This window comes from Echeneis naucrates, chromosome 23, assembly GCF_900963305.1.
Source record: "Echeneis naucrates chromosome 23, fEcheNa1.1, whole genome shotgun sequence".
NCBI classification, from domain to species: Eukaryota; Metazoa; Chordata; class Actinopteri; order Carangiformes; family Echeneidae; genus Echeneis; species Echeneis naucrates.
The window spans coordinates 87,273-115,211 of record NC_042533.1 but is presented as its reverse complement, the minus strand read 5'-3'; the positions used below and the strand labels follow the sequence as shown (position 1 = coordinate 115,211).

At 47.5% G+C, this 27,939-nt stretch overlaps 5 protein-coding genes across 15 annotated transcripts; 2 read left to right on the top strand and 3 right to left on the bottom strand.

Moving 5' to 3' along the window:
- The first annotated feature begins 121 nt into the window (after positions 1-121).
- Positions 122-11,177, top strand: LOC115037130 (protein-methionine sulfoxide oxidase mical3b-like). 9 transcript variants are annotated; one of them, XM_029495628.1, is made up of 32 exons: positions 122-972; positions 1,067-1,274; positions 1,347-1,463; positions 1,555-1,656; positions 1,844-1,999; positions 2,072-2,172; positions 2,246-2,503; positions 2,592-2,707; positions 2,774-2,900; positions 3,031-3,124; positions 3,236-3,383; positions 3,474-3,694; positions 3,978-4,078; positions 4,156-4,212; positions 4,366-4,530; positions 4,618-4,686; positions 4,844-4,924; positions 5,231-5,393; positions 5,811-5,911; positions 6,037-6,109; positions 6,258-6,420; positions 6,636-6,715; positions 6,988-7,593; positions 7,680-7,765; positions 7,860-7,925; positions 8,242-8,292; positions 8,370-8,615; positions 8,714-8,807; positions 9,646-9,725; positions 9,818-9,891; positions 10,212-10,357; positions 10,439-11,177. In XM_029495628.1, exons 1-31 carry the CDS (start codon positions 709-711, stop codon positions 10,312-10,314), a joined length of 4,371 nt encoding a protein of 1,456 aa, XP_029351488.1. In that variant the 5' UTR covers positions 122-708; the 3' UTR covers positions 10,315-10,357; positions 10,439-11,177. The 9 variants fall into 9 exon arrangements, 8 of the variants coding, with proteins under 8 accessions (XP_029351488.1, XP_029351486.1, XP_029351489.1 ...); XM_029495626.1 differs by having other exon boundaries at positions 9,646-9,754; XM_029495629.1 differs by having other exon boundaries at positions 9,655-9,725; positions 10,212-11,177.
- Positions 11,178-11,279: 102 nt separating this feature from the next.
- lta4h (leukotriene A4 hydrolase) lies at positions 11,280-16,027 on the bottom strand. Its single transcript, XM_029495632.1, has 19 exons — positions 15,822-16,027; positions 14,937-15,067; positions 14,724-14,844; positions 14,354-14,422; positions 14,162-14,266; positions 13,965-14,017; positions 13,805-13,877; positions 13,588-13,728; positions 13,464-13,487; positions 13,293-13,363; positions 12,933-13,044; positions 12,684-12,828; positions 12,481-12,584; positions 12,229-12,299; positions 12,096-12,150; positions 11,932-12,027; positions 11,779-11,861; positions 11,593-11,697; positions 11,280-11,509 (listed from the first exon to the last, which is right to left on the bottom strand). Exons 1-19 carry the CDS (start codon positions 15,969-15,971, stop codon positions 11,371-11,373), a joined length of 1,848 nt encoding a protein of 615 aa, XP_029351492.1. The 5' UTR covers positions 15,972-16,027; the 3' UTR covers positions 11,280-11,370.
- Positions 16,028-16,795: 768 nt separating this feature from the next.
- LOC115036585 (ADP-ribosylation factor 4) lies at positions 16,796-19,023 on the bottom strand. 2 transcript variants are annotated; one of them, XM_029494803.1, is made up of 6 exons: positions 18,861-19,023; positions 18,455-18,535; positions 18,013-18,122; positions 17,861-17,932; positions 17,426-17,569; positions 16,796-17,294 (listed from the first exon to the last, which is right to left on the bottom strand). In XM_029494803.1, the coding sequence occupies exons 1-6, from the start codon at positions 18,925-18,927 to the stop codon at positions 17,208-17,210; spliced, it is 561 nt and encodes a 186-aa protein (XP_029350663.1). In that variant the 5' UTR covers positions 18,928-19,023; the 3' UTR covers positions 16,796-17,207. The 2 variants fall into 2 exon arrangements, with proteins under 2 accessions (XP_029350663.1, XP_029350661.1); XM_029494801.1 differs by having other exon boundaries at positions 16,801-17,294; positions 17,444-17,569.
- A 387-nt stretch (positions 19,024-19,410) lies between these two features.
- gcc1 (GRIP and coiled-coil domain containing 1) lies at positions 19,411-22,985 on the top strand. 2 transcript variants are annotated; one of them, XM_029495419.1, is made up of 4 exons: positions 19,411-19,596; positions 19,714-20,198; positions 20,654-21,328; positions 21,405-22,985. In XM_029495419.1, exons 2-4 carry the CDS (start codon positions 19,836-19,838, stop codon positions 22,641-22,643), a joined length of 2,277 nt encoding a protein of 758 aa, XP_029351279.1. In that variant the 5' UTR covers positions 19,411-19,596; positions 19,714-19,835; the 3' UTR covers positions 22,644-22,985. The 2 variants fall into 2 exon arrangements, with proteins under 2 accessions (XP_029351279.1, XP_029351280.1); XM_029495420.1 differs by having other exon boundaries at positions 19,683-20,198.
- On the bottom strand, positions 22,985-27,715 carry dennd6b (DENN/MADD domain containing 6B). The gene is made up of 20 exons (XM_029495421.1): positions 27,503-27,715; positions 26,838-26,876; positions 26,701-26,743; positions 26,513-26,619; positions 26,178-26,258; positions 25,991-26,096; positions 25,834-25,913; positions 25,518-25,580; positions 25,357-25,412; positions 25,158-25,280; positions 24,971-25,066; positions 24,796-24,890; positions 24,496-24,561; positions 24,346-24,410; positions 24,164-24,253; positions 23,948-24,001; positions 23,763-23,872; positions 23,594-23,696; positions 23,445-23,519; positions 22,985-23,237 (listed from the first exon to the last, which is right to left on the bottom strand). The coding sequence occupies exons 1-20, from the start codon at positions 27,629-27,631 to the stop codon at positions 23,076-23,078; spliced, it is 1,743 nt and encodes a 580-aa protein (XP_029351281.1). The 5' UTR covers positions 27,632-27,715; the 3' UTR covers positions 22,985-23,075.
- Positions 27,716-27,939: the final 224 nt, after the last annotated feature.

Here is a 27,939-nt window from a genome sequence, read left to right as displayed (position 1 = left end):
TCCTCTCCTTAATCTCATTAGCTCAAATACTCAGATTAGAGATCGCTGTCTATTCTTTGGGGGAGGAGTCTGCCATCCCTGTGTGTTAGCGTGTGTGTGTGTGTGATTACAGTGGATTTAGTGCGAGACTGCGCAGATGGCCAGCAGCTCTGAGACGTGAGTACAAACTGACTTGTTTATTTTATTTTGAAGTTTAGGGTCATGTGTTATTGTGAAAATCTGCAGTTTATCGATCTCTATAATGTGTGTTTGTTTCTGACCTTGAGAGAGTCTCGGGCAATGTATTTTTAGTACAGATTACAACCATGGTGACCCTCAAATGACCTCTGACCTCCTTCTGATGTGAAACAGAAAGTGATTTTTTTGTTTTTATAATCTGGGTTTTTTCATGTCAGTTCTCCTACAGTTCACTGTAGTTATAGTTGTGTGTGTGGTACTTGGTACAGCTGGATCTTTTGTGAATGAGCCTCATTGTTTGTGTTCAATGTGACTTTGTGACCTCACTGTCTCAGTTTTAATCTCATCATTCCGCTGACTGACCACCACATCATGTTTGAGCCTGCCGTATTTATACAGATATATCAGGTGTTATTTCATTTCCTGTCTTTTCAGTTTCTCTCCAATGCCAGGAGACCAGCTGGGGTCCATCAGTGACATCATCAACAAGTGACATCCTTCTCATGGTTCCCTGCTTCCTCCGGGGTTGCCATGGGAGATAAGTCTTACCCAGAATGCCAAGCCCAGGAGCTTTATGATGAGTTTGTGTCAGCGTCGACCTGCAGGTCAACACTGCGGTCCTTCAGCCAGCTGTGTCAGCATCTGCAGCTGGACCAGAACACTGCTGAGAGGCCCCTGTACCGACCAATCAAACAGCGCCTTAATTACTGGAAAGCTAACGCTCTATGGGCCAAACTGGATCGAAGGGCCGCCCAGCCAGAATACCTGAGGGCCCAGGTCTGCAAGGACACCACGGTGTGTACCATGTCACAGAGCTCCACCCCCAAGAGGACAGCTGCTCCATTGTTAAATAATCATGTTTAATCTCATTTTATGTCTGATTGGTCAGTGTGTGGTCATTGGGGCAGGGCCCTGTGGCTTGAGGATGGCAGTGGAACTGAGCTTCATGGGAGCTCGGGTGGTGCTGCTGGAGAAGAGAGACTCGTTTTCCAGGAATAATGTGCTCCACCTGTGGCCTTTCACCATCCATGACCTACGGACCCTTGGGGCAAAAAAGTTCTATGGAAAGTTTTGTGCAGGCGCCATCAACCACATCAGTGAGTCAGTGATCCGTCATAAATGTCTGACTGCAGCAGCCAGATCGTCTCAGCACTTGCTCCCATCTTCAGGTATTCGGCAGCTGCAGCTGGTCCTGCTGAAGGTGGCCTTGCTGCTGGGGGTGGAGGTCCATGTAAACGTGGAGTTCAGAAAGCTGGTGGAGCCTCCAGAGGACCAGCACCCTCACAGTAAGACCTGACACTGGAGCACAGAGCCCTGTCACTGCCCCACTCACATGTTCACGTGTACTTACCTGTGCTCACCTGTGCACGTGTCCAGAGGTGGGTTGGAGGATGGAGGTCAGTCCGAAATTTCATCTCCTCAATCAGCTGGAGTTTGATGTCGTCATTGGCGCTGATGGACGCAGGAACACACTACCAGGTAAGCATGCACAGACATCAGTCTGAACATCGGTGTCCTAGCAGATATTAATGAAGGTAGCTGGTTCCAATTCCAGGCTGGATTTTGATAACAATGACCCCCAATCCAGGTCTACTCTTGGTCCAGTCCGGGTCTAATCCTGGTCCAGCCTATTTTGGGGTATTTTCTGATCTGATTTTGTGAGCAGGTTTCAGACGGAAGGAGTTCAGAGGGAAGCTGGCAATCGCCATCACAGCAAACTTTAAAAACAGGAATACGTCAGCTGAGGCCAAAGTGGAGGAGATCAGCGGCGTGGCATTTATCTTCAACCAGAGGTTCTTTCGGGATCTGCACCAGGAAACCGGTCCGTCCTTATCAGGTCTGACCAGGTTCAGGTCTAGATTGCCAGTCTAATGCTTTTCTGTCTCCCTCTCAGGGATCGACCTGGAGAACATTGTCTATTATAAAGATGACACTCACTACTTTGTGATGACTGCAAAGAAGCAGAGTCTCCTGGACAAAGGCGTCATCCGGCAGGTAAACACCCACATGGACACAGGACAGTTGAAGTTCAGGCTGAACCAAACTCTACTCTCACTTCCTCTCTCAGGACCTTGTTGACTCCGAGCAGCTCCTCTCTCGGGGAAACGTGGACCAGAATGCATTGCAGGCGTATGCTCGTGAGGCTGCCAACTTCTCCACCAATCACCAACTGCCATCTCTAGACTTCGCCATCAACCACTATGGCCAGCCAGATGTTGCCATGTTTGACTTCACCAGCATGTATGCATCAGAGAACGCCGCCATGGTCCGCCAACGCCATGGACACCAGCTGCTCATCACGCTGGTGGGAGACAGCCTGCTGGAGGTGAGACAGAGTGTTGTCGATCAGAGATAGGTAGTGAGACAGGTGTCCAGTGTTGGTGAGATAAGTTTGCTGTCCCCATATCGCTTAGCCGTTTTGGCCAATGGGGACCGGAGTAGCTCGGGGCTTCCTGGCAGCTCTGGACTCGGCCTGGATGATCCGGAACTGGTCTCAGGGTGCGGCTCCTCTGGATGTCCTGGCTGAGAGGTAAGTGGACTCACCTGTCGCTCATCTATGTCTCTCTTGTCTGTCTCACATGGTGGTGTTCCCCAGGGAGAGTCTTTACCGTCTCCTTCCCACCACCACCCCTGAAAACATGCAGAGGAACATCACCCTGTTCTCCATCGACCCAGCAACACGGTACCTGAACCCACCGCCCCCCAGCATCACACCTGCACAGGTACACACTGACACACACTCACTCTCACAGTGACAGATACATTGAAGGCAAAAACAATAAGTCCAAAGAGCAGCTGGCCAATCAGAAAGCAGTGTGGCATATTCACTGACTCCATCTGTTTCTTCTTCAGGTGAGACACCTGGTGGACACAGGAGAGGAGGTGGGGCTAAACAGCAATTGTGATGACATCATCCGCCTGCCTTCACCCAGCTTCCTCAGAGAGGGTGAGATCAGATCTCACTTCAGATTGGTCAGATTGGTCAGATTGGTCTCCTCTGTGTCCACCTCAGACTGAAGCTTTAATCTGATTGGTTGTCTGTCTCTCTCTCTGACAGAGTCCTTCTCTCGGTCCAATCAGCTCCTTTCTTGGTGTCAGGAACAGACTCGTGGTTACTGTGGTGTTGCTATTGATGACCTGACTACTTCCTGGAGGAGTGGTCTGGCTCTGTGTGCGCTCATTCACCGACACCGACCTGATCTCATGTAAAACACAAGTGTTTGTTTTTGTGGTGTTGTTTTATTTATTTTGTTTAGAGCTCCAATAAAACTTATCAGCTACAGTTTCATTCAAAGGCTCACCAAAGTAGTGTGTGTCCTCAGAGACTTTGACTCTCTGGACCCGCTGAGGGAGCAGGATAACGTCCTCATGGCGATAGGCGTGGCCGAGCGGGAGTTTGGGATCCCTCCTGTGATGACGGCGGAGGAGATGAGGTCTGGTGGGGGGCCGGACTCTCTGTCCATGGTCATGTACCTGAGTCAGTTCCACCAACTGCTCAAAGACTCCCCGCCCACAGGTAAGATACTACAACACCTTCTGATCATCAGGAGGATCAGCTGATTGTCACTACACAAAACAACAGCTCAACAACAGTCACACAAGTGGTCAATGAAACTTTAACCAGAAGATCAAGATCAATTAGTTGAATGATGAACAAACAACACTGAATGAAAAAAAATCTGAAAACAAAGATCCAAGGAAAATAACTGTGTAACAAGATGTAATAATTGAAATACAGTTTTGTGTATTCATTAAAAACTGCATACGTGTGTTTGTGTGTGTCTGTCTGTCTGTCTCAGTTTCCTTGTGCCACAGCTCTGAACTCAGATCAGCTCTCGTCTCTCCGGCCTCACTGCTCAGCCGACTGGGGCGCTGCTCATCCATCAGACTCAAACCACAGGTATACTTTAACGTGAACCGCGTTCGGCCACTTTGATTAGTCTGTCCATCCAGCTGTGCTCACCTCTGTATCCGCAGGAGCTGGAAGACACTGCAGGGAAGAAGAGGAAGACCAGCGGACCTGAAGAGGAGAAGGTCAGTCAACATGATTTTGGTTAATTAAAGAGAAGAAGAAAAGTCTCAGATAAAAGAAAAGATTAAAGCTTCAACCAAAAACTTAAAGATCAGATCAGATGAATTCTGGTGATGTTGATATTCCTGAAAATATTCCTGGTTCCTGTTTTCCAGACATGTGACCTGAACTGTGACATCAACAGGCAGGTATGTGACCAGATGTTGGTGGGTGGGTCCAGAGTTCGTCTGATGGCTAATCAGCTCCAAGCGAAGCTGAATGAGAGCTTGTCCACTTACGCAAGTTCTACTTCTTCTGCTGCTGCCGCTCTACATCATCAGGTGAGATCAGTTCATCTGCTGACCTGTTACCATGGTGATCCATCGATGATGCGGGTTCAGGTTGTCATGTCTGCTATTGGCCAACAGGGGGAGGCCTTGTCAAGTCCTGTTCCCTTAGAAGCTGTAGAGGCTGCTCAGCAATCATCATGGAGACCGGTAAAGACTGATAGACTGGCAGAAACCATTAGAGACCACTTCTAGGGACTAAAATAGACTAGTAGAGACCAGCAGAGCTCAGTAGAATGCAGTTGCTTTGTTAAGACCCCAATCCCTGAGTTGGGACCCTGATCCCTTGTCTCTGTCTCTGCCTCAGAGGAAGCGAACTCTTCAACAGGAGCAGATGAGTTTTCGATTCAAAGAGAAGCTGAAGTCTCAAAGCTCTACGGACCAGCAGGTATTTAATCTTGCAAAAGGAATTTACTGTCAGGGAAGGGACCAGGACCTGTACTGGGACTCAGACCAGGTTTTTTCAGGGTCAGTACTCTGCAGTTTTAATCCTTCAGTGTATAAATAATCCTCAAGTTAAACTAATGATGTCATCTGTGTGTTGTCAATAGAGACAGCTCAGCTTTAGAGAGCTCACCCCATTCGAGGTCCCTTTGGACTTCACAGTCCAGTCCAGTCCAGGAGGACACGGAGCAGGCTTGTGGTCTAACCCAGTCGGTTGCTGTGTGTGTGTGTGTGTGTCTGTCATGTCCAGGTGTGTGGTGGATGCAGTGACACGTGTTTCCTGTGTAAGAGGAAAGTGTACGTGATGGAGCGAGTCAGTGCAGAGGGCTTGTTCTTCCATCGCAGCTGTTTCCAGTGTTACTCTTGCGGCTCCACCCTGCGACTGGCTGCCTACACCTATGACCGCCATGACGGTGAGCGTGTCCGAGCTGAGACAGCATGTGGACGACGATGACAATGACATCGATAACAATAATATTAATATTCATATTTTCATCACTTGGGTGTGATTGTGTATGTGTTGACCCTGTGGGCTTTGTGTATTAACTGAATTCTGGACTCATGACTTATAGAGACAACCAGAGTTCTGCCTCTGTCTTCTTGTCTCCCGATCCCCTTCTGTGTGTGTCTGTCTATTTTTGTCCAGCAGTGGCTGTATTGTGCATATGAGCTTGAAGACAAATTAAATCTGCCATTTGGTTAAAAATGTGAGCAGCCAATCAGAGTCAAGTGGTCACATGACCAAATAGTGTGACTGTTGGTATAAAAAACTATAGAACAGCCGAAGACGTCTGATGGTCCTGAACATGTCTCTTTCTGTTGTGTCTCAGGGAGATTTTACTGTCTTCAGCATCATGGGCGTCTGAATGCGGAGACCATGAGGACAAGATGGACACTGCCCAACCGAGCTGCTGCAGCCAGAGGGTCCACGGTAAGCGCCAAAAGCTGCACCTGACTGCTGACAGGTCATATGGAGACTCTGGGTCCTGGTGTAGTGTTTCTGGGAGGGTGGTTGTTGTCCCTTGATAACATCACTGAGTGGGTGTGTTTCTGCAGGCGTGTCTAGTGTCCGTCCCCTCCCCCTCCTCCACTGACTCCCTGGTGTCAGCCGACTGTCATCGCTGGTCAGGTGAGCCATCTTCATCAGCGTCCCTTTTCAGTCTTCTCAGCTGTTCACACTGAACGCGCTCCTTAAACTGGAATCAATGTGGGCTTTAGTGTGTGTGTGTTTCTGTGTGTGTCTGTGTGTGTGCGCGCTTGTGTTGGGGTGTTGGCAGCAGTTTCCGTGAGGGCGGGGACACCTGAGACGGTCGAGCTGGAAAAATACAGACGGCGCTCGACTGCACTAGAGGAGGAGCTGCAGGGGCCTGGGGGGCCACAAGAGGTCTCTGAGGAGACCCTGAACTGGATCAACCTGGGATTGGAACAGAAACTTGGCAGGTCCTAGTCTGAAGGTTTTTAATGTCTGAAGACCTGAATTACTGAATGTCTCAGCTCAGTATAAAAGTCTTACATTAAAACAGGCATTAAACATTGGTTTTCTGTAGTCTTTAAGCATTCAGTCATTCATTGTTGAAGAATTCATTACAATGTCTCTCCTCCTGTAAACCATCATCCTCTTTAGTGAAACTGTGAACTTGTTTTTTTGTTTTTAGTTCACAGTCTGAGATGGAGGAAGAGGAGGAAGAGGAATACAAGAATGAAGAGGAGGAAGAGGACGAGGAAACCAGTGACGGTGAGTTTTTGTTCAGATCTGCAACTTAAAGCTTCTGCTTCAGTCGGTGTTGTAGATGATTGACATGAGAAGATATGAAACAAAGTTTTAGCTCCACCTCTTTCACCATATTTGGATTGACTGGAATTTGGGGCGGAGTCAGGTGACAAAGGAGCAGCTCATTCTGAGTGGCAGAAAACTTTGATGGCATCACAGAGGCAGTTAAGGTGTAAAAGCAGTTGAAGTATCAGTTGTAGTTGAGATCTGATTCTAACATGCCCCTCCCCCCCCAGGAAGTGACATCACACTCTCTGACACACCTGAGGACCCAGATTCTGCCTCCAAGCCTCCCTCATCCATCACTTCTTCCACGCCTTTATCTGTGACTCCGCCTCGCTGCACCACACCTTCTACCACCTCCTTCAATACAACACCTGACTTCACCCATGATGACAAGAGAAACACAGCTCTGCCTACAAATTGCACGCCCGTTGTCATCACAAGAGCCATTACTCGGAAACAACCTGCTGCTGGAGAGTGGGGCTCGTTTGATGACATAACACCTGAGCTGCCTTCAAACAAGCTCTTGCAGGAGAAAGAGGTGGATTCAGATAAAACTGAAGAAGAGGCAGAGTCAGAATGGTTGAAGAGGAGGAAGCGACACACGGGAGCTCACAGCCTCCCCCCTTGCTTACTCCTCCCTTCTCTGCAGGCTGGGGGCGGGGCTCTTCTGCTCCAGCTAAAGGGACTCAGGGAGGCTCCCAGACAGGTGGACGTGGAAATAGGTGGAGCCAGAGCTCTGTGGAGGGCGGTCTTCTCTGGAAAGAAAAAGGAGAGGAAGAAGAGAGGGGGGACTTTACCTCCACACAGGGAAACAGCCAATCAGAGGAGAGCTACAGGTAATGATGATGGTGATGTAGTAAAACCACAAGGTCAAACAGTAAGTGCCCTGTGATGATTTCATAACTGTACATCACATGGCTAGGTTTGAGTCCAACAGGGGATTCTGGTCTGGACTCGAGCATGTTGCTGTGGTCTACACAACAACAAGCACCCTGGAAAAATAACAGTGTAAGACACAGAAACAATATACACACACAAAAACAACAGTCCTGTGGTGTGTTTGGGGACCAGTCTAATTCATGGATTACTGTGGTGTTTTTAGTGGCAGATGTTCGATCTCACAGCTGAATTTCACAAAGTCAGCATGAAGGAGGAGGAAGACCAAGAGGTATCACCCTCAGTTGTGTGATGTTGTGTGTTTGTTGTTGTGCTGTTTCTGTTACATTATGATTCTTTTAGCATCATTTATGATTTTAGCAAACTAGAGACCTTTATGCACAAACTTTGGCTGAATCTCATAACTTCAGACTGGAGACCTTCCCACAGTCTGAGTCTGGACCTTATGTGAGCTAACTCAGACCTGGATTTGTCCTGGACTGTTACTGAGTGTCTAGTTGGTCTAACCTGATCCTGAGTTGTCCTCTGACCTGGGGAGGCCTATTGTCTTTAAATTGACTCATACGTCCCTTCTTTCTGTGTCTCAGCCGATCTACATCCCTCATGCTCTGGCGTTTCAGCGGTCATACGGCATCCAGGTGTGGAGAAGTCCACATTTGATTCCAATTTGAAGGTGCTCAAGCTCCTGAAGTCACTGCTGTTCGTTTTGTTACAGAAAACCTTAGTGAAAGACAGACATCCCCTGCAAGAGTCAGATGGACAGTCCTCCTCTCCCACTGAGGTTGTGGGTGTTTTTGTCCAGCCTAAAGAGCAGTCGAGTCTAAGTGTGAAGGAGACCATGTTCCAGAGGGTACCAGATGGCGAGGACCAAGACCTGGATGTTAAGATCACTCGTCGAGTTCAGAGAGCTGCTCAAAGAAAGGCCAAACGGGAAGAGCTGAAGAGGTTCCACAGGGCTCAGGTGAGTCCACCTGAAGACACAAAGGTCTAGGACCCCATGAGAGGGAGGTTATAGAAAAGTGCCCTCAGGTGTCTCAGATGACTGTGTGACTGTTGCAGATGATCCAGATGCTGCTGCAGCAGCTGGAGGAGAAACAGAAACGGCTGGAACAAAAAGGAGTGATGGTGGAGAGAGCGCTGAGAGGAGAAGCTGGTACGTATGCACGCATGCACGCACGCACGCACGCTCGCTCGACCACTCACTCACTCAACTATTCACTCGCTCGACCACGGGTCTGCAGGGCCCCGATCTCTGTAGACCAGGACCAAGAGCTGCAGTGTCGTCTAAACATCCATGTACCCATGGTAACCAGATATATCCCATCTACTGACAGGTATCCATGGCAACCATCAGTGATCATTATGCCATGGCTAATCAGTGTTTTTTATATACAAAATAATGATGACCCAAACTCACTGTCACATATAATCTGTATATCATCATTTCATATATATATTGGTGCTTAGGGTTAGGGCCAAGGGTTAACCCTAACCCTTGGCCATGGTTGATTTTGGAGTCCTACTGTTTGAGGCTGTGGACAGGTATCTTTTATACAGATAACAAGTTCAAACAGGTACCATTAATACAGGTAACGAGCGGAGGACAGAAGAGCTTCTTATAGAAACAGTTCTGTGAGAGTCAGAAGTCTTGTTTTTTTGTGGGTGACCAAATACTTATTTTCCACCATAATCTACAAATACATTTTGAAAAATCCTGGATTTTTTTTTCTCATTTCGTCTCTCATAGTTGAAGTGTACCTATGAATAAAATTACAGACCTCTGTCATCTTTCTGAGTAAGAGAACTTGCACAATCAGTGGCTGACTCAATACTTTTTTGCCCCACTGTATCAGTGATGCCATAGAACAATATACAGTTGAACTCTGTCTCACATTCACTTTCTCTCAGTCTTTGATGCTTTAATCAAATACTAACATCAACTGAATAATTCCAATTAAATGATTCTCATCAAGTTGGTGACTGAACTCGAGTCTCTGCAGGACTGAGTGGACTGGATAATACGGCCTTGATGCAACAGTGGTTCCAGTTGGTTCAGCAGAGGAACATTCTGGTCCGATATGAATCTGAACTCACAATATTGTAAGTACCTTTGACCTCTCACCTGTGGTTGATCAGGATAGTCAGTAATACGTGTGCTTTCAGAGCTCGAGAGCTGGAGCTGGAGGACAGACAGAGTCGGCTGCAGCAGGAGCTCAGGGAGAGGATGGCGGTGGACGGTATGTCTTGTTAAACTCAACCACAAAGTTACATACTGTCTGAAACAGGATCCTGAAGCTGCAACTTTGTCTACTGGTGATAGTCAGAATGTGTTGAGGTCTAAAATCTTGCATCAACTGATTGACTAATCCTGAACTGAAGGGAACTTTTACTACAAATTTTTTCTTTGTACAAATCAGGAAATCTGTTTAAATACTCTTCAAACAAGATCATCTAAAAAGTGTGATGCAGCTGATTCAGAAATTGCTTCAGAAATAAAAATGGATGTTAATGGATGTTGCAGACTCTAGACAATGACTGCGTTTCTGTGGTCCTGCAGACAACCTGAAGGAGGACTGGCAGCTGGTGGAGGAGCGTCTGATCCTGGAGGAGATGTTGGACGTGGTGGAGCAGAGAAACTCTCTGGTGTCTTTGCTGGATGAGCAGAGACTGCAGGATCAGCAAGAAGACCAGAACCTGGGGGAGGTAATGATGACCCGGGGACTAGGGTTCAGCTGGACTTAAATAAGAAAGTCTGGGCTAATCTGCAGCTACTCCACTTGGCAGGAACCAGTCTGAACACCATGAAGACCAGTTCCACAAAGCCAACGGCTGATCAGAACAAATCAGAACCAGGTCCAAGGACCTGGTGTGTCTCATCAGCTCCTGAAATAATCTAAAATATAGGCTCATGCACCTCAAACCACAGTCCGCCACAGTGTCCAAGTCTAGTTCAGAAACTGCATTGACCGCTTATCTGGCAGGGTCGTGGAGGAGGCTGCAACCAGTCCCAGCTGGCATCTCAGGCAGGGGGGAAAAGTCGTCAGTCTATTCCAGAGTGGACATACATGGATGCGCAAACATTCAAGCAACCCAGACCTGCAGGTCTTTGGACTGTGGGAGGAACCCCGCTCATGGTTAGGGAGGCTCCAGGCACAGCAATCGGACCCACAACCTTCTTGCAGTAGGGCATTAGGGCCAACCATTATTCCGCCATTCCACACCCATTTACTGTCCTGATTAAAACATAATCACAAATGCTCATGAAGCCATGGGTAACTGGTTTTTCATTTTTAGTATTATGTTGTGCCAACATCACCTGTTTGTCATATAGCCATTAACGTACGTTGAAGCTGAGTCATGTGACTGCGACAAAGTCTCAGTCATCCATATTCTTCATTGTTTGCCCGTCCTGTCACTTAATTTTACCATTGCAAACCTGATCCCTGCAGAGGTCAAGGAGGAAACTTTCAGATGAAAACTTCCTGCTTATCAAACCAGCTGATTTTAACAGCTAAAAAAAAAAAAATAAATATATATATATATATATTTTTTTTAAGGTTGTCTTGTTCTGTATGAGCGGACTGCCCAGGATAAAGTTACATAAAGATGAAGACAGAGATGAAGACAGATTTTATTTCTTTATAAAATTGTTTCTTCCTCTGACAAACAGCTAAAGTTGAGAGATGTGTACAGGGTTGCGATTGGCTGCTTCCTGTTTACAGACTGCTGGTCTGGCTGGCGTCCACCTTCAGGTCTTTTGCGACCAGCGCAGCAGTGACTGGGTGCATTGCCGCTCGGTGAGCCAGGAACACTTGCACCGCTTTCTCTTGGTACTTTTCAAAGTAAAAGACCTCTCTAAAAAAAAAAAAAAAGACACTAGTTCAGTGGAACTTCTTTTCAGAATACTGACTAGGTTCTGGGTGAGGGAAGTTGGGTACCTGAAGAGAGGTCTAGTGAACTTCATCCTGCCCTGTTCGGTTGCCATCTTCAGTGCCATGGGGACCGCTTCCTCCCACCTGCACCGGACACACAACCTCAGCCACCTTCAGGGAGAGAACAGCCGATCAGGACGAACCAGAGTTTAAAGTGAACTCAACCACCAGGAACTAGCTCCAGATTCTGACCTGAAGCGGATCTCTGAGTTCATGAAGGCGTTGAGATCATAGACCTCCTGCATCTTCTTCACATGAGTCAGAGGAAGAGGGTCCTGAGGAAACAGATAGGTGAGCTGGACTGAGCTGGCCTGAAGTGGACTGTGGTGAGCTGAAGTAGTTTACCTCATGAAGCAGGAGGGACAGGAACTCGATCAGCTGGTGGGATGACAGCACCTTCACGTCATGATCTTGGAAGCTGCTAAGATCCTGGTCTTTGGCCTGAAGAGGGACACAGAATTCATAAGTGTTCCAAACCCGAGAAAGTCCACTTCAGGTCCAGGTCTTACCTTGATCCATCTCTGGCTCAGAGCGATGCAGGCGTCAGCCAAAGTGGTGTCATACCTGAAACCCAATGATGACATAACAACCACCTGATCATGGACTCATGGAACTGATGAAAATCTAACAGGGTCCACTTACTGAGGCTTGACGGGAGGCATCCCAGGAGTGAACATCCAGGCGTTCCAGTCCACCTTGTTCAGGACGTCCACCTCAGAGACAGAACATGGGCTGTTACTACAACGGGGTCTAAAGAACCTGAACGAAGACCCACAAGTGAACACTCAAGACCAGAATCCAGACTTTAGTCTGGTTCACATTCTTCCACTGTTCAAATAATAAAACCCTCAGAACCTCCTTAAGTCCTCAAACAGAGCCTTATTAGCTGGTCACCTTGTCTTTGAAGTAGGTGAACAGGTAGCTCTTCCAGTCCTCAGAGGTGACACTGCTGTATGCAAACATCTGGATGTAGGACTTCACAAATCCCATGAAGACCTCTGAGGGGGACACAGACCAGCAACTGGATCACAGCAGGTGGGGGCAGAGACAGAGAGGTGGGGAAAGGGACAGATACGTGAGGGCAGTGGGGGTCTCACCTGGGCCCCCCATCAGCTCCTCCAGGTGATACAGAAGAGCAAAGCCTTTCTCGTAGGGGACGGAGGAGAAGGCTTCATCGGGGTTGACATCCTGCAGACGAGGGATCAGGTTGGTCAGAGGGTTGTTGGCGCCAAATGTGTTCACCTGAAGAAAAACAGAAAAGGACACCACGTTAAACAGGTCAGAAGAGGACACTGTGCTGGACAGGTGAGAAAATGAACAGTTTCCAAGCAGGTTCAGGTTCTGACCGAATCCTGCAGGTCCTTCCAGCCACCAATGGCTTTAAACTGTCTGAAGGCTTCCCCTTCCAAAGACCTGCCAATCATCCTTTCCAGGTAAACAGTGTGACCTTCATTCAGCCTGGGGACACACAACAACAAAACGTCATCATAAAGACAACAATGACTATACCAAGAACACAGTCAAAGAAACATGACAACAACTGCAAAAATAACAAGAACACCAACAATAAAAACAGTAACAACACAAAAGTGATGCAGCACTAACAACAACGCAACAATCCCACACTAAGACATGTGAAAATGTGCGTTGAAAATGTGCGTTGTAAATGTGTGTGTGTGTGTGTGTGTGTGAGAGAGAGATCGTACCAGAAGTGCTCCCAGGTTTTGTTGGACACGAGGTTCCCCGTCCAGCTGTGGGAGATCTCATGTGCGATAACCTGACAGAGAGAACAACCAGATGGTGAGCTGATTATGTGACCAGATTCAGGTTGTAGACTGGTGGAGCCAATCATTTAGCCAGACTCAAGTTGTACTCACATTGGACAGTGATTTATCGCCAGCCTGCAAAAAGAGACAGTCAGTAAACAGCCAGTCACATGAAGGTGCTGCCTGTAAATATGATGTTTTGCTGTTGTGTGTCAATGTGTGCGTTTTTGCATACCAGCAGTGTGGGGGTGGCAAAGGTTAGGCAGGGGTTCTCCATGCCGCCATACGGGAAAGATGGAGGAAGAACCAGGATATCGTACTGACCCCACACATACGGTCCAGCCAGACCCTCAGCTGTCTTCAACATGGTCTCAGTCTGAGACAGAACCAGAACCTGATGTCATGTCGTGTGTGCGTGCGTGCGCGTGCGTGTGTGTGTCGTCTTCTCTGACCTCAGAAAACTCAAAAGCTGCTTTGTCCACAAACTCTTTCTCAGACCAGACTCTGGACCTCGGACCAATCTCCCTGTTGACCAATGAGAACACAGATTCATGTTTTACATGCCGCAGGTGAGACAATTATATCATAGACAGAGACAGAAAGAGAGACTACCTGCTCTCCAAAGCCCCAACCACGATGGCAATCAGGTACGATGGCATGGGCACCTGAGGAACCAGGACTAAAAGTTAACAAGGTCTCAATCTCAGAGGTTCGGTTGGTCTGGTTTGGTTCTAATTATTGTGAATGCCTCTTTTTTAAAGCATAAATGTCAGTTGGTAAAAAAGGGGCTCCAGGCTGCAGATACTTACCGGTTGTCTGAACCTGTAAATGATGCGATTGTTGTCCTGAGGATCCGCTTCCTGGCCGTCTCTCACTGCACTCATTACAGCAACCAGGTCCTTAGGTACAGACACCTGAAGAAGAAAGGATACACCTGAGGGACAGGTGGTCACTGAGGGACACACCTGAGGGACAGGTGGTCACTGAGGGACAGACATTACCTGAGCATAGTAGCTGTGTTTGATAGATGGACTGTCCTGACAGGGGACCATGCTCCTGCAGTGATGAGCCTGTGAAATCAAACACAGGGCAACAATGACCCATGTGACAAGCATTGGTTTAAATGGTCCATCAGAGACAGAAGAGGAAGAAGAAGCGAGAAAGGAACAAACGATTAGGAAGAGGAAGGATGTGAAGAAAGTAATCTGTGGTTTCATCAGTGTTTCAGTTTGAACTGACAAACTGTCCACAGTTACTCAACATCTGTCTTTATGACAACAGCTCCACTGGACACGTCAGGTTTCTTTATCGCAGGGTCAGTCTCATTTAACTGGTTTCTGTGGCAACAGAGAGCAGGTAGCGAATGCTCACCTGGCACTGACTGAACAGGTATGGCTGTTTCTTCCCAGCAGTCTGTTCAGGTGTGAGCCACTGCAGAGCCGATGCAGATGGAGAAGTCTCATAGGTCACCTCCACGATCACATGCTGCCCTCTGATTGGTCCAAAGCACAAACACAACGCCATCATCGCATGTTTTTACTGAGGGGGAAAGAAACTCACAACATGTCAGACAGGTGAGATCACCTGGAGAGTTCAAAGGGCAGCGTTATGTCCAGCGGCGTCCCCTTGAAGCTGTGTTTGGGGCCCAGACTGAAACGTGCCGACTGGCCATTGGCTGACACGGAGATGACTTTCAGGTCTTTGGTGTCCAAAGTCTGCAGCAGATAAATCAGGTTATGGTGTTAGGGAGATAAACACTCACCTGTCACATTTGAACTCATTAATTAGACCAAACACAGAGAAAAATCATTCAAGGACAAGAGAGGTTTCTAGTAAAAGTCACTTAGAGAAGTTATTCAACTTCCTGAAAACAAACTGCTCCTTCATTGGGCTGCAGATCTTCTGACTTCTCATATTAATCTCACTTATTTGATTTGAGCTGCTGTTACATTAAATTCAATGGAATGATCATATTTAAAACCACATTAAGATATTATTGGGAATCTGTACAAATTAAAAATGTGTTTGTTTTTTTTGTTTGTTTTTTTTGGGGGGGTTCAAGCGTCATCTAACGGACTTTTAAAACTCCACTATCATATTACCAGATGATCAACTGCAGCGTTTTTCAGCAACTGATACATGCACACACCTGTCACACACAGATCTCAGGTGAATTCACCTGAGTCAGAATGAAAGTCCAGACTAACGGTCCTGATAAACTCAGTCTGTCTGATAGAAAACTCCACTTAAAAGTTAAAAATGTATAGTTTCCTTGAAACATTAACATGTGACTGCCCGTTCTGGCTCTGTTCTGCTGCAGACCAAACTTAAAGTAAAGACCCTTCAGGGACGAGAAATACGGTGGGAGAAACAGCCCATTTTAAATGAATGCAGTGGATGTGGTCGTTAGCTTGGAGGCTAACGCTGCAACAGAGATGAGAGTCGGCGGACCGGTGGCGGTAACGTTACCAGAGCGGAGAATCGGTCCTCCAGAGCCTCCACCGTCAGCTCCACCTTGGCCTTGATGACGTGTCTATCGAAGTCCACGAGCAGGGTCAGATTCAGGTGCTTGGTGACGCACCTGGTGAAGGAGGAGAACGAGCACGGGTCAGAAGACATGATGAAGCGTCCGGTGCCGACGGAGACTGAGCCGACAGTCCGGCTGCCTGTAGGTTATCTACCGGAACACTCCCTACTCACCTCCGGTGCAAGCCGTTTCAGAATAAAATAAGTCACAGGGCAGATCGTGTTTTTATTTTGAAATAGAGAAATGCACTCGGTGAAGTCTTCCGTCGTCCGGCTCGATAAGGGTCTAGGAACTGGTCTTGGATTCACACCCAATGCACCAGAAGTCGAAAACAGGATACGTCCTCCAAGAGGACTTAACTTATTTACTCGTTCATCCTGTCATATAAATTCATTCTCTCGAAGGCGACAGACCTGGCAACTTCAGTTGTAGTCCTTAGATAAGAATATTACTTTCTCTGAGAACTCAGGTGAGAGCAGATATGTTATGTTCAAATATAGAAGAAGAAAACTTTAAAGTCAGATAATATCTTAATGCATCAGTAACAAAAGTCACAATAAAAATCTCATCAAAACTGGTTTATTATGAGTAGTACAGTGGGACATTTCTTTTTAAATCAACTGATTTAAAATAATTCATTTTCTGAATTAGTGGAATAAAAACAACAAAACCCAATGAGAAGAAAAGAAAAACTTTATTGCATCATTGTCATCTGTTTCTTCTTCACATTGATAAGGAATGATGAGGCCTTCAACTTCGGCTCTGTGGAATGAGTCACCACCCCAGGTAACTGTCACCTGTAGTTAACCCCGCCCCTGCCCCCACCACAGGTAACTGTTTCCTGTAGTTAACTCCACCCCCTGCCCCCCCATCACATGTAAGTATCACTAGTGACAAACACAACACTCTTAAAAAAAAAAAAAAGAAACAAATAAACAACAACCAAAAAAAAAAAAAAACCCAACAACACTTATTTGTATTGTATTTGCTGTAAACCCCGCCCCCTACCTCAACAGGTAATGGTCAACTTTCTTTTACACTGCCCTCTAAAAACTATAACCCATGGCCTGTTCCCCGGACGCCCCCGATCCAATTCCTGTCACATGATTCATTTAAAACATGCAGCTTAAAAGAAAAAACAGATCCAACAAACATCCGCAGGATGAACAGAAAAAAAGGATGATGGGAAACAAACGCGAGTTCAGAGTCCATGACATCACTTCATCCTATAGACACGCTTATAATTTAAAAAAAAAACAAAAACCAAAGAGTCCTGTGAAACGATCCTCCTCTCGTCAGTTTGTACAGGGTGACATCAGTCCGCTGGTCTAGCGTTTTGACAGCTCATTGGACAGCCAGTCCAGACCCTCGTACAGACCCGTGCCCTGAGTTGCACAGGTGGCCTGAGCGTGCCACTGAGGAGACACAACACAGGTAGACAGTGACACACCTGGACATAATCTGATTTGACTGAAGAAATCTTTATTCACACAGCTAAAGGGTGGTGGTCTAATCTATCAAATCTCATCTTTAGGGATTGATTGACTGGTGAGTTGATCCTTACAGTTCTGCTGCGCAGGCTGTGCAGACCCAGTTTATCGGTGAGTTCACTGACTCCCATGGCATTGGGAAGATCCTGTTTGTTAGCAAACACCAGAAGAACTGCCTCCTTCAGCTCGTCCTCCTGGATCTACAGAGAGAGGGAGAACGTGACATATGTCAAAGACTGTCTGGTTCAAGTCATGAATGACTGAACTGTTAACATTAATCGTTACATTTCCATCATTCAAACTGAGCTGATCAGATCGTCTCAAATAATGAGAATAGCTGATATGTTCCAGAAAAGTTAGAGTCACTTGACTGGAAAAACCTGACCATGTTCATCAGATGAAAGTAAAATGGACTTACAGGTTAAATGGTTACTGTTCACCTATAAAACTCTGGAAATTAAAATAAACTTGTTAAAGTGATTGTTTCTCACCATCTTTGAAAGCTCCTCAGCAGACTCTGCCACTCTCTCTCTGTCATTACTGTCCACCACAAAGATCAGACCCTGCACAGCACAGAGGGGTCAGAGGTCACAAAGCAGTCTGTGTGCTCTGCCCTGAATTGAACCAGGCTCCGGTTCTGTACCTGTGTGTTCTGAAAGTAGTGTCTCCACAGAGGTCTGATCTTATCCTGACCACCAACGTCCCAGACTGTGAAACAGATGTTCTTGTACTCCACCGTCTCCACATTAAAACCTGGAACAACCACAGGGTCCAGTTTCTGAGCTCAGCTTGGACCAGTTTCTGAGCTCAGCCTGGTCCAGATCTGAGCTCAGCTTGGTCTAGTTTCTGAGCTCAACCTGATCCAGATCTGAGCTCAGCTTGGACCAGTTTCTGAGCTCAGATGGGTCCAGATCTGAGCTGAACTGCATCATATTACATTTGAGTTGTATCGCGTCTTGTCTGTGTAGCATAAAGTTGTGTGTTGTGTGTAGCTGAGTGTCTCCGGACTAAACCGGACATTTGACCGACAGGTACGTGCTGACGGTTCCGTTCAGCGTCACCACGGACAGCGGTCGGTCCTTTACCGATGGTCGGGATGGTCGTGACGATCTCTCCGAGCTTCAGTTTGTACAGGATTGTAGTTTTTCCAGCTGCGTCCAAACCCACTAAAACAGATAGACACCCGCGTTAGACCACAGGAACCGGCTTCTTGGTCCTGATCTGTCCGGTCCGGTCCGAACCGGACAGTGCTGACCGGGGCTAACGGCGGTTACCGTTAGCCCCGGGCGTTAGCCTCGGACTGCTAACGGTGTTGGGGTTATTTCTGACATGTTGTCAGTGCGGAGGATCTTTTTAAACAGTTGGGACTTGGACTCGAGAAACTGGATACAATTGTTCCGTTTCAGGACAGAAACCAAATTAAGGAGTGTGCTTTCAGGCGCCCGCCGGTTCTGTCACCGGTTAGCCCGTTAGCCTAACGACAGCGCTCACCCATCAGGATCCTCATCTGCTTCTTCCCGAAGAACCGGGAGAACAGAGACGAGATCGTCAGGCCCATTTCGCTACGATGTCCCGGTTCAGCAGCGGGGGGGGGGGGGGGGGGGTCGGCCGCTTAGTCCGGAGGCAGCTGCTGGTCAGAGCCGGGGAACGGACCGGGAACAGGCTACGGTACACCGGAGTGGGCGCAGCTTCACGTCGGTGCCACGTCCAGGCCAACGCGGAACAAATGACGTCACTGTTTTGAAAAACTTTATTAACATGTTAAACTGAGGATGTGTTTATGGCCTACTAGAAAGTGGTACACCCGAGCACCGTGTGGGTGTCTGTGTCAGTCAACAAAACAAAGAAAGTGAAGGAAGAAAAGCTTCCGACAAAGATGGGGTAGACAAAGACATTTGGCCACAAAACGAGATTTAATGCTACAAATAATTTAATTTGCCCGAAGCGCCATAAACAATCTTCAGAGATGAACCGACAACTCTGCGAACCGCATTTACGGAAATGGGTCCCAATAATCCGGATATTTTGAACCCATCACAGAATTCCCGCCTCCTCCCCTTCAGATCCGGTTCAGTCCAACATGGCCGCCGTTGTTGGCGTCGTCTCTTCCTTGTTTTCCTGCTCAGTTTTAAAGTGAATTAGATCTTTGCCGTCTAACGTAAGCTCGTTCCTGGTGAGATAACCTTTGACCTGAGCTGGTTAGAGCCGACTGAACTCGATTGATCAGGTAAGAACCGGAGTGACATGACGTCATCGACGTCGAGGGTTGTCTAATTACAGCCAGTGAAGTCAGAAATAATAATCAATAATCAGGCCTGTGTTTCTAACTTCTGTTGTCCTGCAGGGATTCTCCTCAAAGTTTGTAAGGCTGATTCGATCAGTGCTAATGACCCAGATGTGGTTCTGATAATGGATCCGGTCTGATGCATCTCTGGTAGACCAAAAGTCTAGTCGAACAGCTGAGTCATGGAGAAGTTTGGGATGAGTTTTGGTGGCGGTCCCAGTAGGAAGGAGATGCTGGACACCATTGAGTCCCAGAAAAAGCACCTGATCCAGTACCAGACCCGCTTCAAGGATGTGGTCCGAGCCTACAAGAGTCTTCTGAAGGAGAAGGAGGCTCTTGAGGCCAGTCTGAAGGTCCTGACCTTGACTCAGGAGGTGGACTTGAACCAGGTGGACCCGGCCGCCACCAGTCCGGGTCCTCCAGAGGATGGCTGCTCTCTGCACAGTGAGGACAGTGAAGACACTGTGGCTTCCGTGGACACGCACAGTGAGACCACCAGGGGAGACCAGTCTGAGGAAGACCAGGGAGAACAGCTCGGCTCAGTGGTACCTTTGACACTGAAGTTTTCAATTAAGTTGCTGAAATTATGTCACAGTGACCTCATCAAATCAAATCAAATCAAATCAAATCACATCTTTTCTGTGTGTGTACATGAGATGTTGGACCAGTCTGTCACATTGACATGGAGGCTGAAATCAACCACAAACTGTTCAACAACTGCACACTCCATGCAAACATGCCACGCAACCTTTGTGAGTTAGTGTCATCACACTGACTCTTGAGTCACATGATGAAACCTGACTTTAATCCCGTTTGATCATGTGATCACAGTTAGTGTATCTGAATCTGCTATGCCATCATCAGGGTTAGGGTTAGCCATGACGTCATGGCTCTGATGATGTCATGTGGTCTAAGTCTATGTGGACAGGCAGTCTGGTTCAAGTGATCCACATCTGGATCCTCCTGGCTTTGATGATTTTGGTCATGTTTTATCCTGCAGATGCAGAGAGTGGAGAGGGTGGAACTTGAGATGGGTGGTGTTGAGAGCTTCGGTGTGGGCGTGGACTCTCAGCAGCAGACCACGCCCCTCTCCAACGTTGAAACAGAGCGTCGGTTTGTGCAGTTGAAGGGCCAACTGACCACGCTCACCAGCGCCCTGGCAACGGTAACGCAAGAGAAGTCGCGAATGGAGGCAAGTTTCCAGGCCGACAAGCGCCAGCTGAAGCAGGAAGTGGAGGAGCTGGAAGACCGTCTCGCCACCATGTTGATGCAGCAGGAGACAGAGCTGCATGCTCTGCAGCAGCAGCTGGCGGAGAGTCGTGCTCGTGTCATCATGCAGCAGCATGAGCGTGAGCAGGAGCAAGGAGACCATGCCCAGCAGTTGCGTGAGCTGCAGAGGATCCTGCAGCAGGAGCGAGACCTGCGGCAGGATGCCGAGCTCCGCCTACAGGATGCCACCACCGCCCTTTTGGTGACGTCCCAGGCTGTGGACCGGGGGGCAGAGTCTGAGGCTCACCTCAACCAGGTGATGGAGGAGAGAGATGAACTGAGGAAGAAGCTGCAGGCTGCTGAGGAGGACCAGAGGAAACCAGATCCTAGAGTGGATGAGCTGCAGCAGGAGCTGACAGAGCTGAAAACTCACTTCCAGAAGTTGATCTACAGTGAGACTAAGAAGGTAAGAGACCAGAACTATCTGAATGCAGTCTGACTGAGCCTGGTCTCAGCATAGAATCTGTGTATCTGTTTTGCAGGTTTGCGAGGCGGAGGACCGGGCCCAGGCAGCCGAAGTCCGGGTGGCGGGTCTGGAACAGCGAGTGTCTGAGCTGTCGGACCTTGTAGGCTCCTGTGAGAGGGCCAGGCAGCGAGACCAGCAGGCGGCCCAAAGGCTCCGGGACCGGATCCTGCAGTTGGACATGGAAAACAAAACGTTGGCTGTTGCTGCCTCTGGCAGGTCGACTTCTGACCTTGTCATGGACGAGTCACAGCTGGAAGTGGGCGCGTTGAAGGAGAAGCTGGAGAAGGTGAAGAATCTGCTGCTGCTGGCGGCTCAGAAGAATCCAGACCAGAAGATCGAAGACCTGGTGGAGACAGAGGTGGGTGGGGACAAATCTGTTCTGGTCTACCAGCAGGAACTGCGGCAGCTCAAGGATGAATTTGAGCGCTACAAACTGCGGGCACAGGTGGTGCTGAAGAACAAGAATGTTAAAGATGGCTGCCAGGCCAAGGAGCTGGAGGAGGTCCGTGACCAGCTGTCTGAGCTGAAAGAGAAGTACATCAGCCTGCGCATTCAGAGCGACGAGGTTGAAGCCCACCACCGCCATCAGCAGGAGGAGTGGCAGCAGGCAGCAGCAACACTGCAGCAGAGCCACAGACAAGAAGTGGACCGGGCTGAAGCACTGCACCGCGAAGAGTTACTGCGTATGGAGGCGGAGCTTCATAAACAGAGGGGGAGGACCATGGCCCTGATGGATGAAAAGGACCAGGAGTTGGAGAGGCTGCGTGCCGCTGTTTTCAGCCGCAGCGAGCGCAACGAGATGCCCAAAACTGAAAGTGAGCCTGAACCTGAGAGAGAGGGTGATGTTGTCAGTCAAGCCCTGCGACGGGTAGCACCTACTGAGCCCACGCTGCTTCTCTATGCTGAACAGCTGGCCCGGAAGGAGGTGGAAGTGGGCGGGCTGCGGCGTCATAAACATCGGCTAGAGGACGATGTCCACCAGCTGCAGGCCAGGCTCATTGCCAACGGGGTGCGGCATGATGAGGAGGTGGCGGCGCTCCGAGGACAACTGGACAAACTGATTCGAGACCAGAGTCGAGAGGGCGCCAACATGGAGTACCTGAAAAATGTCATCTACAAGTTCCTGACGCTGCAGGATGCCAGTGGGAGGCACCAGACGCTCATTGCCATTCTAACCATCCTACACTTTAGCCCCCAGGAGAAACAGCACGTTCTACAGCTGCAGGGGGCGCCGTGGTGGACCACTAAGAGATAGACCAGGACCTGAAGAAGAAAGGCCAGGACCCGAGGCTGAAGTGGTGCCGTGTTGGACCAATGAGAGACTGACAAACGCCTCTTCTGACGTTTCAGTGGTTTTTGTCCCTGGACACATTTTATATGAATATTTGACCAAGATCAGGTGACTGCTGTGAACCAATAGAAAAGATCAGATCTGTCATATTTATATTTTTGATTCTCTCATTAAAATTAAACTATTTTTTCTGATTGAATCATTGAAACTGAATCTTCAGTCTAGTTTTTAAAATAAATGAAAATGTCTTCTGTTGATGTGAGATGAAGAAGTTGACAATAACAGAAAACACAACATGAGGCAGGTTTTACTTCTCCAACAAACATGTTTGATTTCATCATCATCATCAAGGATACATTCATGGAGCTCAGTTAGAGATTGTGAATTTTAATATTCTCATGAAGAATCAACAACATCAGAGTTAAAGTCTATATGTGAGTCTGTGTGTAATACAGTCTGCAGGTCTCGGGGCAGTGTGATGATCATTGTGTGTATAAAAGCGTCTAGTTTGTGTAACACTCCGTCCTTCACCTGCAGCTGCTGTATGCGAGCTTTCATCTGAAAAAACAAACAAACAAACACTTCCTATTTTCATGTAGCCACAATAACAGCATGTATAGCACCCTGTGAGGGACAATCTCCATGTGACCGACAGCTTCACTGAGGATGACTTAACTGCTGCAGGAAGCGACGAAGATCAGCTCCCACAGGCTGTCAAAATAAAAACCCCATCTTACAAGTCCAAGCAGCCTCTGATCCACTCACCAGTTTCTCTCTGAGCTTCAGAATCAGGTCCACAATCTCCACCTCGGACTTGTCTCTGGTCCAAGTGAGCAGGTCCTGCAGAGACCAGAACATGTGTTAGAGAATCCAGATGTGTGGCCCTGATCCAGATGTGTGATGACCTCACTCACAGCATCACAGACAACCTCCAGGTGCAGACTCTCCAGTTTCTGAGTCATTTCTCTGTGCCGCTGACGATACCAACCGTCAAAGTTTGGAGACCTGAAGAACTTCCTGTGAAAGTGGTACACGTATGAAGTGGCAACATGGAGACAACCTGCAGGCACCTGTGGGACTTACCTGTACAGTCCCATCCAATCACCTTTGAGCACTGAGGTGAGCTGGGGCCCAGTGTGATCCAGAGTGGACATGAACTCATCCTGGCTGAAAGAGCGGATCTGAGGAGGAGTCTGAACAAACAAACCTGTTGTATAGATTGATGACATCACTAGGCACTCACCACTGACAACTGATTTCCTGTTTACCTTCCAGGGTGTCACAGATCTCTGCAAAGGCATCAAACTGGCCATGTACCGCTCCTGGCAGGGAAAAAAAAACAACAAAAAAAAAAACTTAGGGCTACACTTCATCTCTGTTATGGGACAACAACAGTGACATCAGAGGTGATAACAGCTCACACAGAGCTAATGAACAGGTAACCGAAAGATGACACTAGGCTGATCTGATTGGCTGACTCTCACAAGAGGGATGATGAAGCTCTGCGTCAGCTCCAGCAGGTGTCTCCTAAGGATGGCGCTCTGGACCTCTGACGGACGCTTCCTCTGGACGCCCTGAGGACCAAAATGGCTAAGGTAACCATGTCATGTGATCAGGTCTGGGTTATGCTTAGTCATTTGATCAGGTTTGGGTTCTGCTGGTTCACCTTCAGCAGCCTTTTGATCAGGATCTTGTCTCTGTGCAGGAAGGTCTTGTAGGTTGTGTAGATCCCTGAACACAAACACACATTAAAAACAGTCACAGAATTGGAGTCTGGATTGTGGTTCTGGTTCTGACCAAGTGCTGGTCTAGTTACCTGGTTTGTTGTCAAGAGTCTTCAATTTTGAGGGTTTCTTCACCTTCACTTGTTTAGGTAAGTCACCTGGAGGCGGTCAGAGAGTTTTTCAAATGAACATGAAGTTAAATGTTTGAAAAGATCATTTCAGCGTTCACATGGTTCTTGCCAGGTTTCTCCAGGTTCTGGTTCTCAGGGGATCAGTTTCAGACCTATTGAGACTCCTGAGAGGTCTAATGCTGGCTCATGCCAAAACCCCTGAGTTTCAATCTCCATTGACACAAATCATAGTGACAAACAAGACAAACAGAAGTTGAATACCTGCCATCCTGACCTCCCCGAGTCTGACAACATGAGGCCATGACTGAAACGTCTTTATGAAGAACGGGTTCGTGACTCCCAGAACTACATTCGGCCTAACAGAAACACACAGGTGAGGTCACAGACAGGTGAAGTCACAGACAGGTGAGGTCACACAGACAAATGGTGGACTCACGGGGCCTGAGTCCTTGTGGTATACTCCCTGAATTCACTGTCGTGGATGGTGAAGTAAGGGCGGAAGTCACAGCAGAACTTCAGAGGACTGATGGAGCTGAGGAGATACACACTGTTACCACAGCAACAGACTCTGATGATGTGTTTATGAACTGTTTCAGGTGTGAAGAGTAAAAATGTTCAGTCACCTGACAAGTGCCAGCACAGTTTCTGAGGAGACGGTGGGAGACGGTGCCATGACAACTACAGGTTCCCCCAGTAACATGAGCTCCCAGAGCATCTGCAGGTGGATAAGCACTGACTGGAAACACCTGATCAAAAGGTCAAAGGTCAGGTTTGACTAATCGTAACACCTAGCAAACATGAGCAGAAGAAGAACAGACTGACCTGAACAGGTCCAGCTCGTGGATAGTGGGAAGTAACGTTGGTGCTGGCAGGAGGTTCTAAAAACAAAAGCATCTTCATCAAAATTTATTCATCTGGGAGTTGGAGGGGATGATGATGATGTTGATGGTGATGATGATAATGGCAGCATTGGGTGCTCTGACCTCTTTGGCAGCCTGTTTAACCGGACTTCCTCCTGGTTTATCTGTTTTTGAAGGAATCCTCACCTGGTTCAGAGGTCACAGCACACACTGTTATTAGGCTCATACTGAACCATCACTTTATTGTCTGTTACTGAAGCCAAAGACCAGAACTACACTGAAATATATATAAAAGAAATTATATAAGAAAAAAAATATTATTACAATTAGTTGTGTCTGTTAGTTGAATCTTTTTCACTCTTTTTTGAAGTAAGTCTCCAACAAGACCCTCCATTTAACTCTTCCTCCGTTACCTGTAGGACCACGGCCCTTTTCTCACCTGTAGAACGACGCCCATCAAAGGCAGGTTGAGGGTCAGTCCTGGTACAGGTGAGGGCCACTGGTCAATCTCGTTACAAACTAGGGGGATGAGAATTGGATATCAGATGAAATTTCAGATGTCAGTTGTGATTATGATGTAAGCATGACATAATCACCTGCTTCAAGGCAAGGCTCCAGCTTCTCAAAGAATTCAGGTGCAATGATCTGTAGCAACGAGTGGAAAAGATGGATATACGGCAACTTGGACACCAACACCAGAGACTGAAACAGACAGTCACATGATCCACATTCAGTCACATGATCAATCAAATAGGTGAGCAGGTGAGTACAGGTAAGCTTCACCTTCTGGAAGTATCCTCTTTTCACAGAGACATCCTTCACTTGTCTGAAATAGACGTAACCAAAGAAATGGGATACTTCCCTCTGAGGACAGAAAGAAATCCAATTAGTGAACGACAGGAAGTGTGCTCGCCGAGAATTCATTGGTACCATGACATCACAGGTGTCCTGGAGAAACTGGAATGGCAAGATGTTTGTGCTGAACAATTAATAAACAAAAGTAACCCTGGCTGAATGTTTGATATTAGAGTGAACTGATCAGACAAAACTATTTGACGCATTTGATCGAAGACACATTAACAGATCAGTACCAGCAGCTGTTTCCTGTGTGTCCTCACCTGCAGTGTAACTGGAGCATCTCGGTTATATACATCTCCAAACCTGGAAGTTCGGCGTCCGACAGACTGACGTAACCTGAAGCTAAATTGAGTGTCACCGAGGCACCCTGGGAAACAACAGACAGGTCACGTGACCTCTGACATGTTCTCTGCAGCTCCGTTCAACAGTATCAGACAGGAGCGTTTACCTGAGTATGAGTCAGGGAAGGAAAGGTAGCAGATGCTGGTTTTCTAAGAACAAATCACAACAAGAAAATGTGACAAAGTGATGAACCAGGTGAGGTCTGACAGAATCAGAAGTCAGTCAGATGATGTTACTTCTCACCTCTTTCTCTGTGAGTCTCACATCTGGAGGATAAACCAGCTGAAAACACCAGAAATAAAAAACATGACAGTCACCAAACCCTTTTCAAATTTATACAAATTTGAGTTGTATTTGCTTGTTGACTGCCTGTATGTATCATGTATCTGCTACACCTAAGAATCATCTGGTCATCTGACTCAGATTCATGTTGTCATATGCACAACCGGCATCAGAAGGAATTTAGTCATGAAGAAAGGTGAAACCAACTTGAATTATTACAGTTTTGGTGATGGAGTTTAGGTCGTGTCTGTGTAGTCACATCTCATTCCATTTTCAGCCAAATTAAAGACTTTTAGTGTTTTAGGAGGAAAACGTCTCTTCGTTTAAAATGTTAAACGATTAATGGCAGAGACATCAGAATCAATGAATTATCGGACAGATAAACTGATCTACAGTTAAAAAAAAAAAAAAAAAAAGACATGTTAAATAATAATGGTGATAAGTGTAATACATATTTATTGCGTTTTTTCCAGTCGTAAAATTAATGACAGGTTTTATTTTTTTTAATTTAAATCAGAAGCTTCACATTCAAACCGTTTGGTTGTCGGTCTCCATCACAGATCAGATCGACCAAATCAGCAACCAGCCTGAAGATAAATGATGCTAACGATGCTAAGCTAACAGACCTCAATGGCTTGTCCGAGCTCCAGGTCGAAGGTGACGACACAAACACATTCCAGCCAGGAGGCGAAACGGGACCAGGGACCCAGGCCGTCCCCGCCAGTCCGGGGAGAACCAGACCCGAACTGGTTCATAACGACCAGATCAGATCTCCGCAACCTCCATCCGACCTGCGGTGGCTTCCTCCCGGCCGGGAACCGGCACAGATAAGACTGAGAAGCTGAAGCAGAGCGGGAGACCCCCGGTGGACAGTAGGGAGACTGCGCCAATCACTCGGTAGCCCCGCCCCCTAACCCCTCCCCTTTCCCTCTAAATGGAGCATCATTAAGACATGAACATCATGTTGTATTTCAGACTGAGACCATAAACGTTTCCTGAGGAGGAACATTTTCCCATAGGCACCAATATAAGGAAGAAGGAGGGACAATTTCCCAGAGACTTC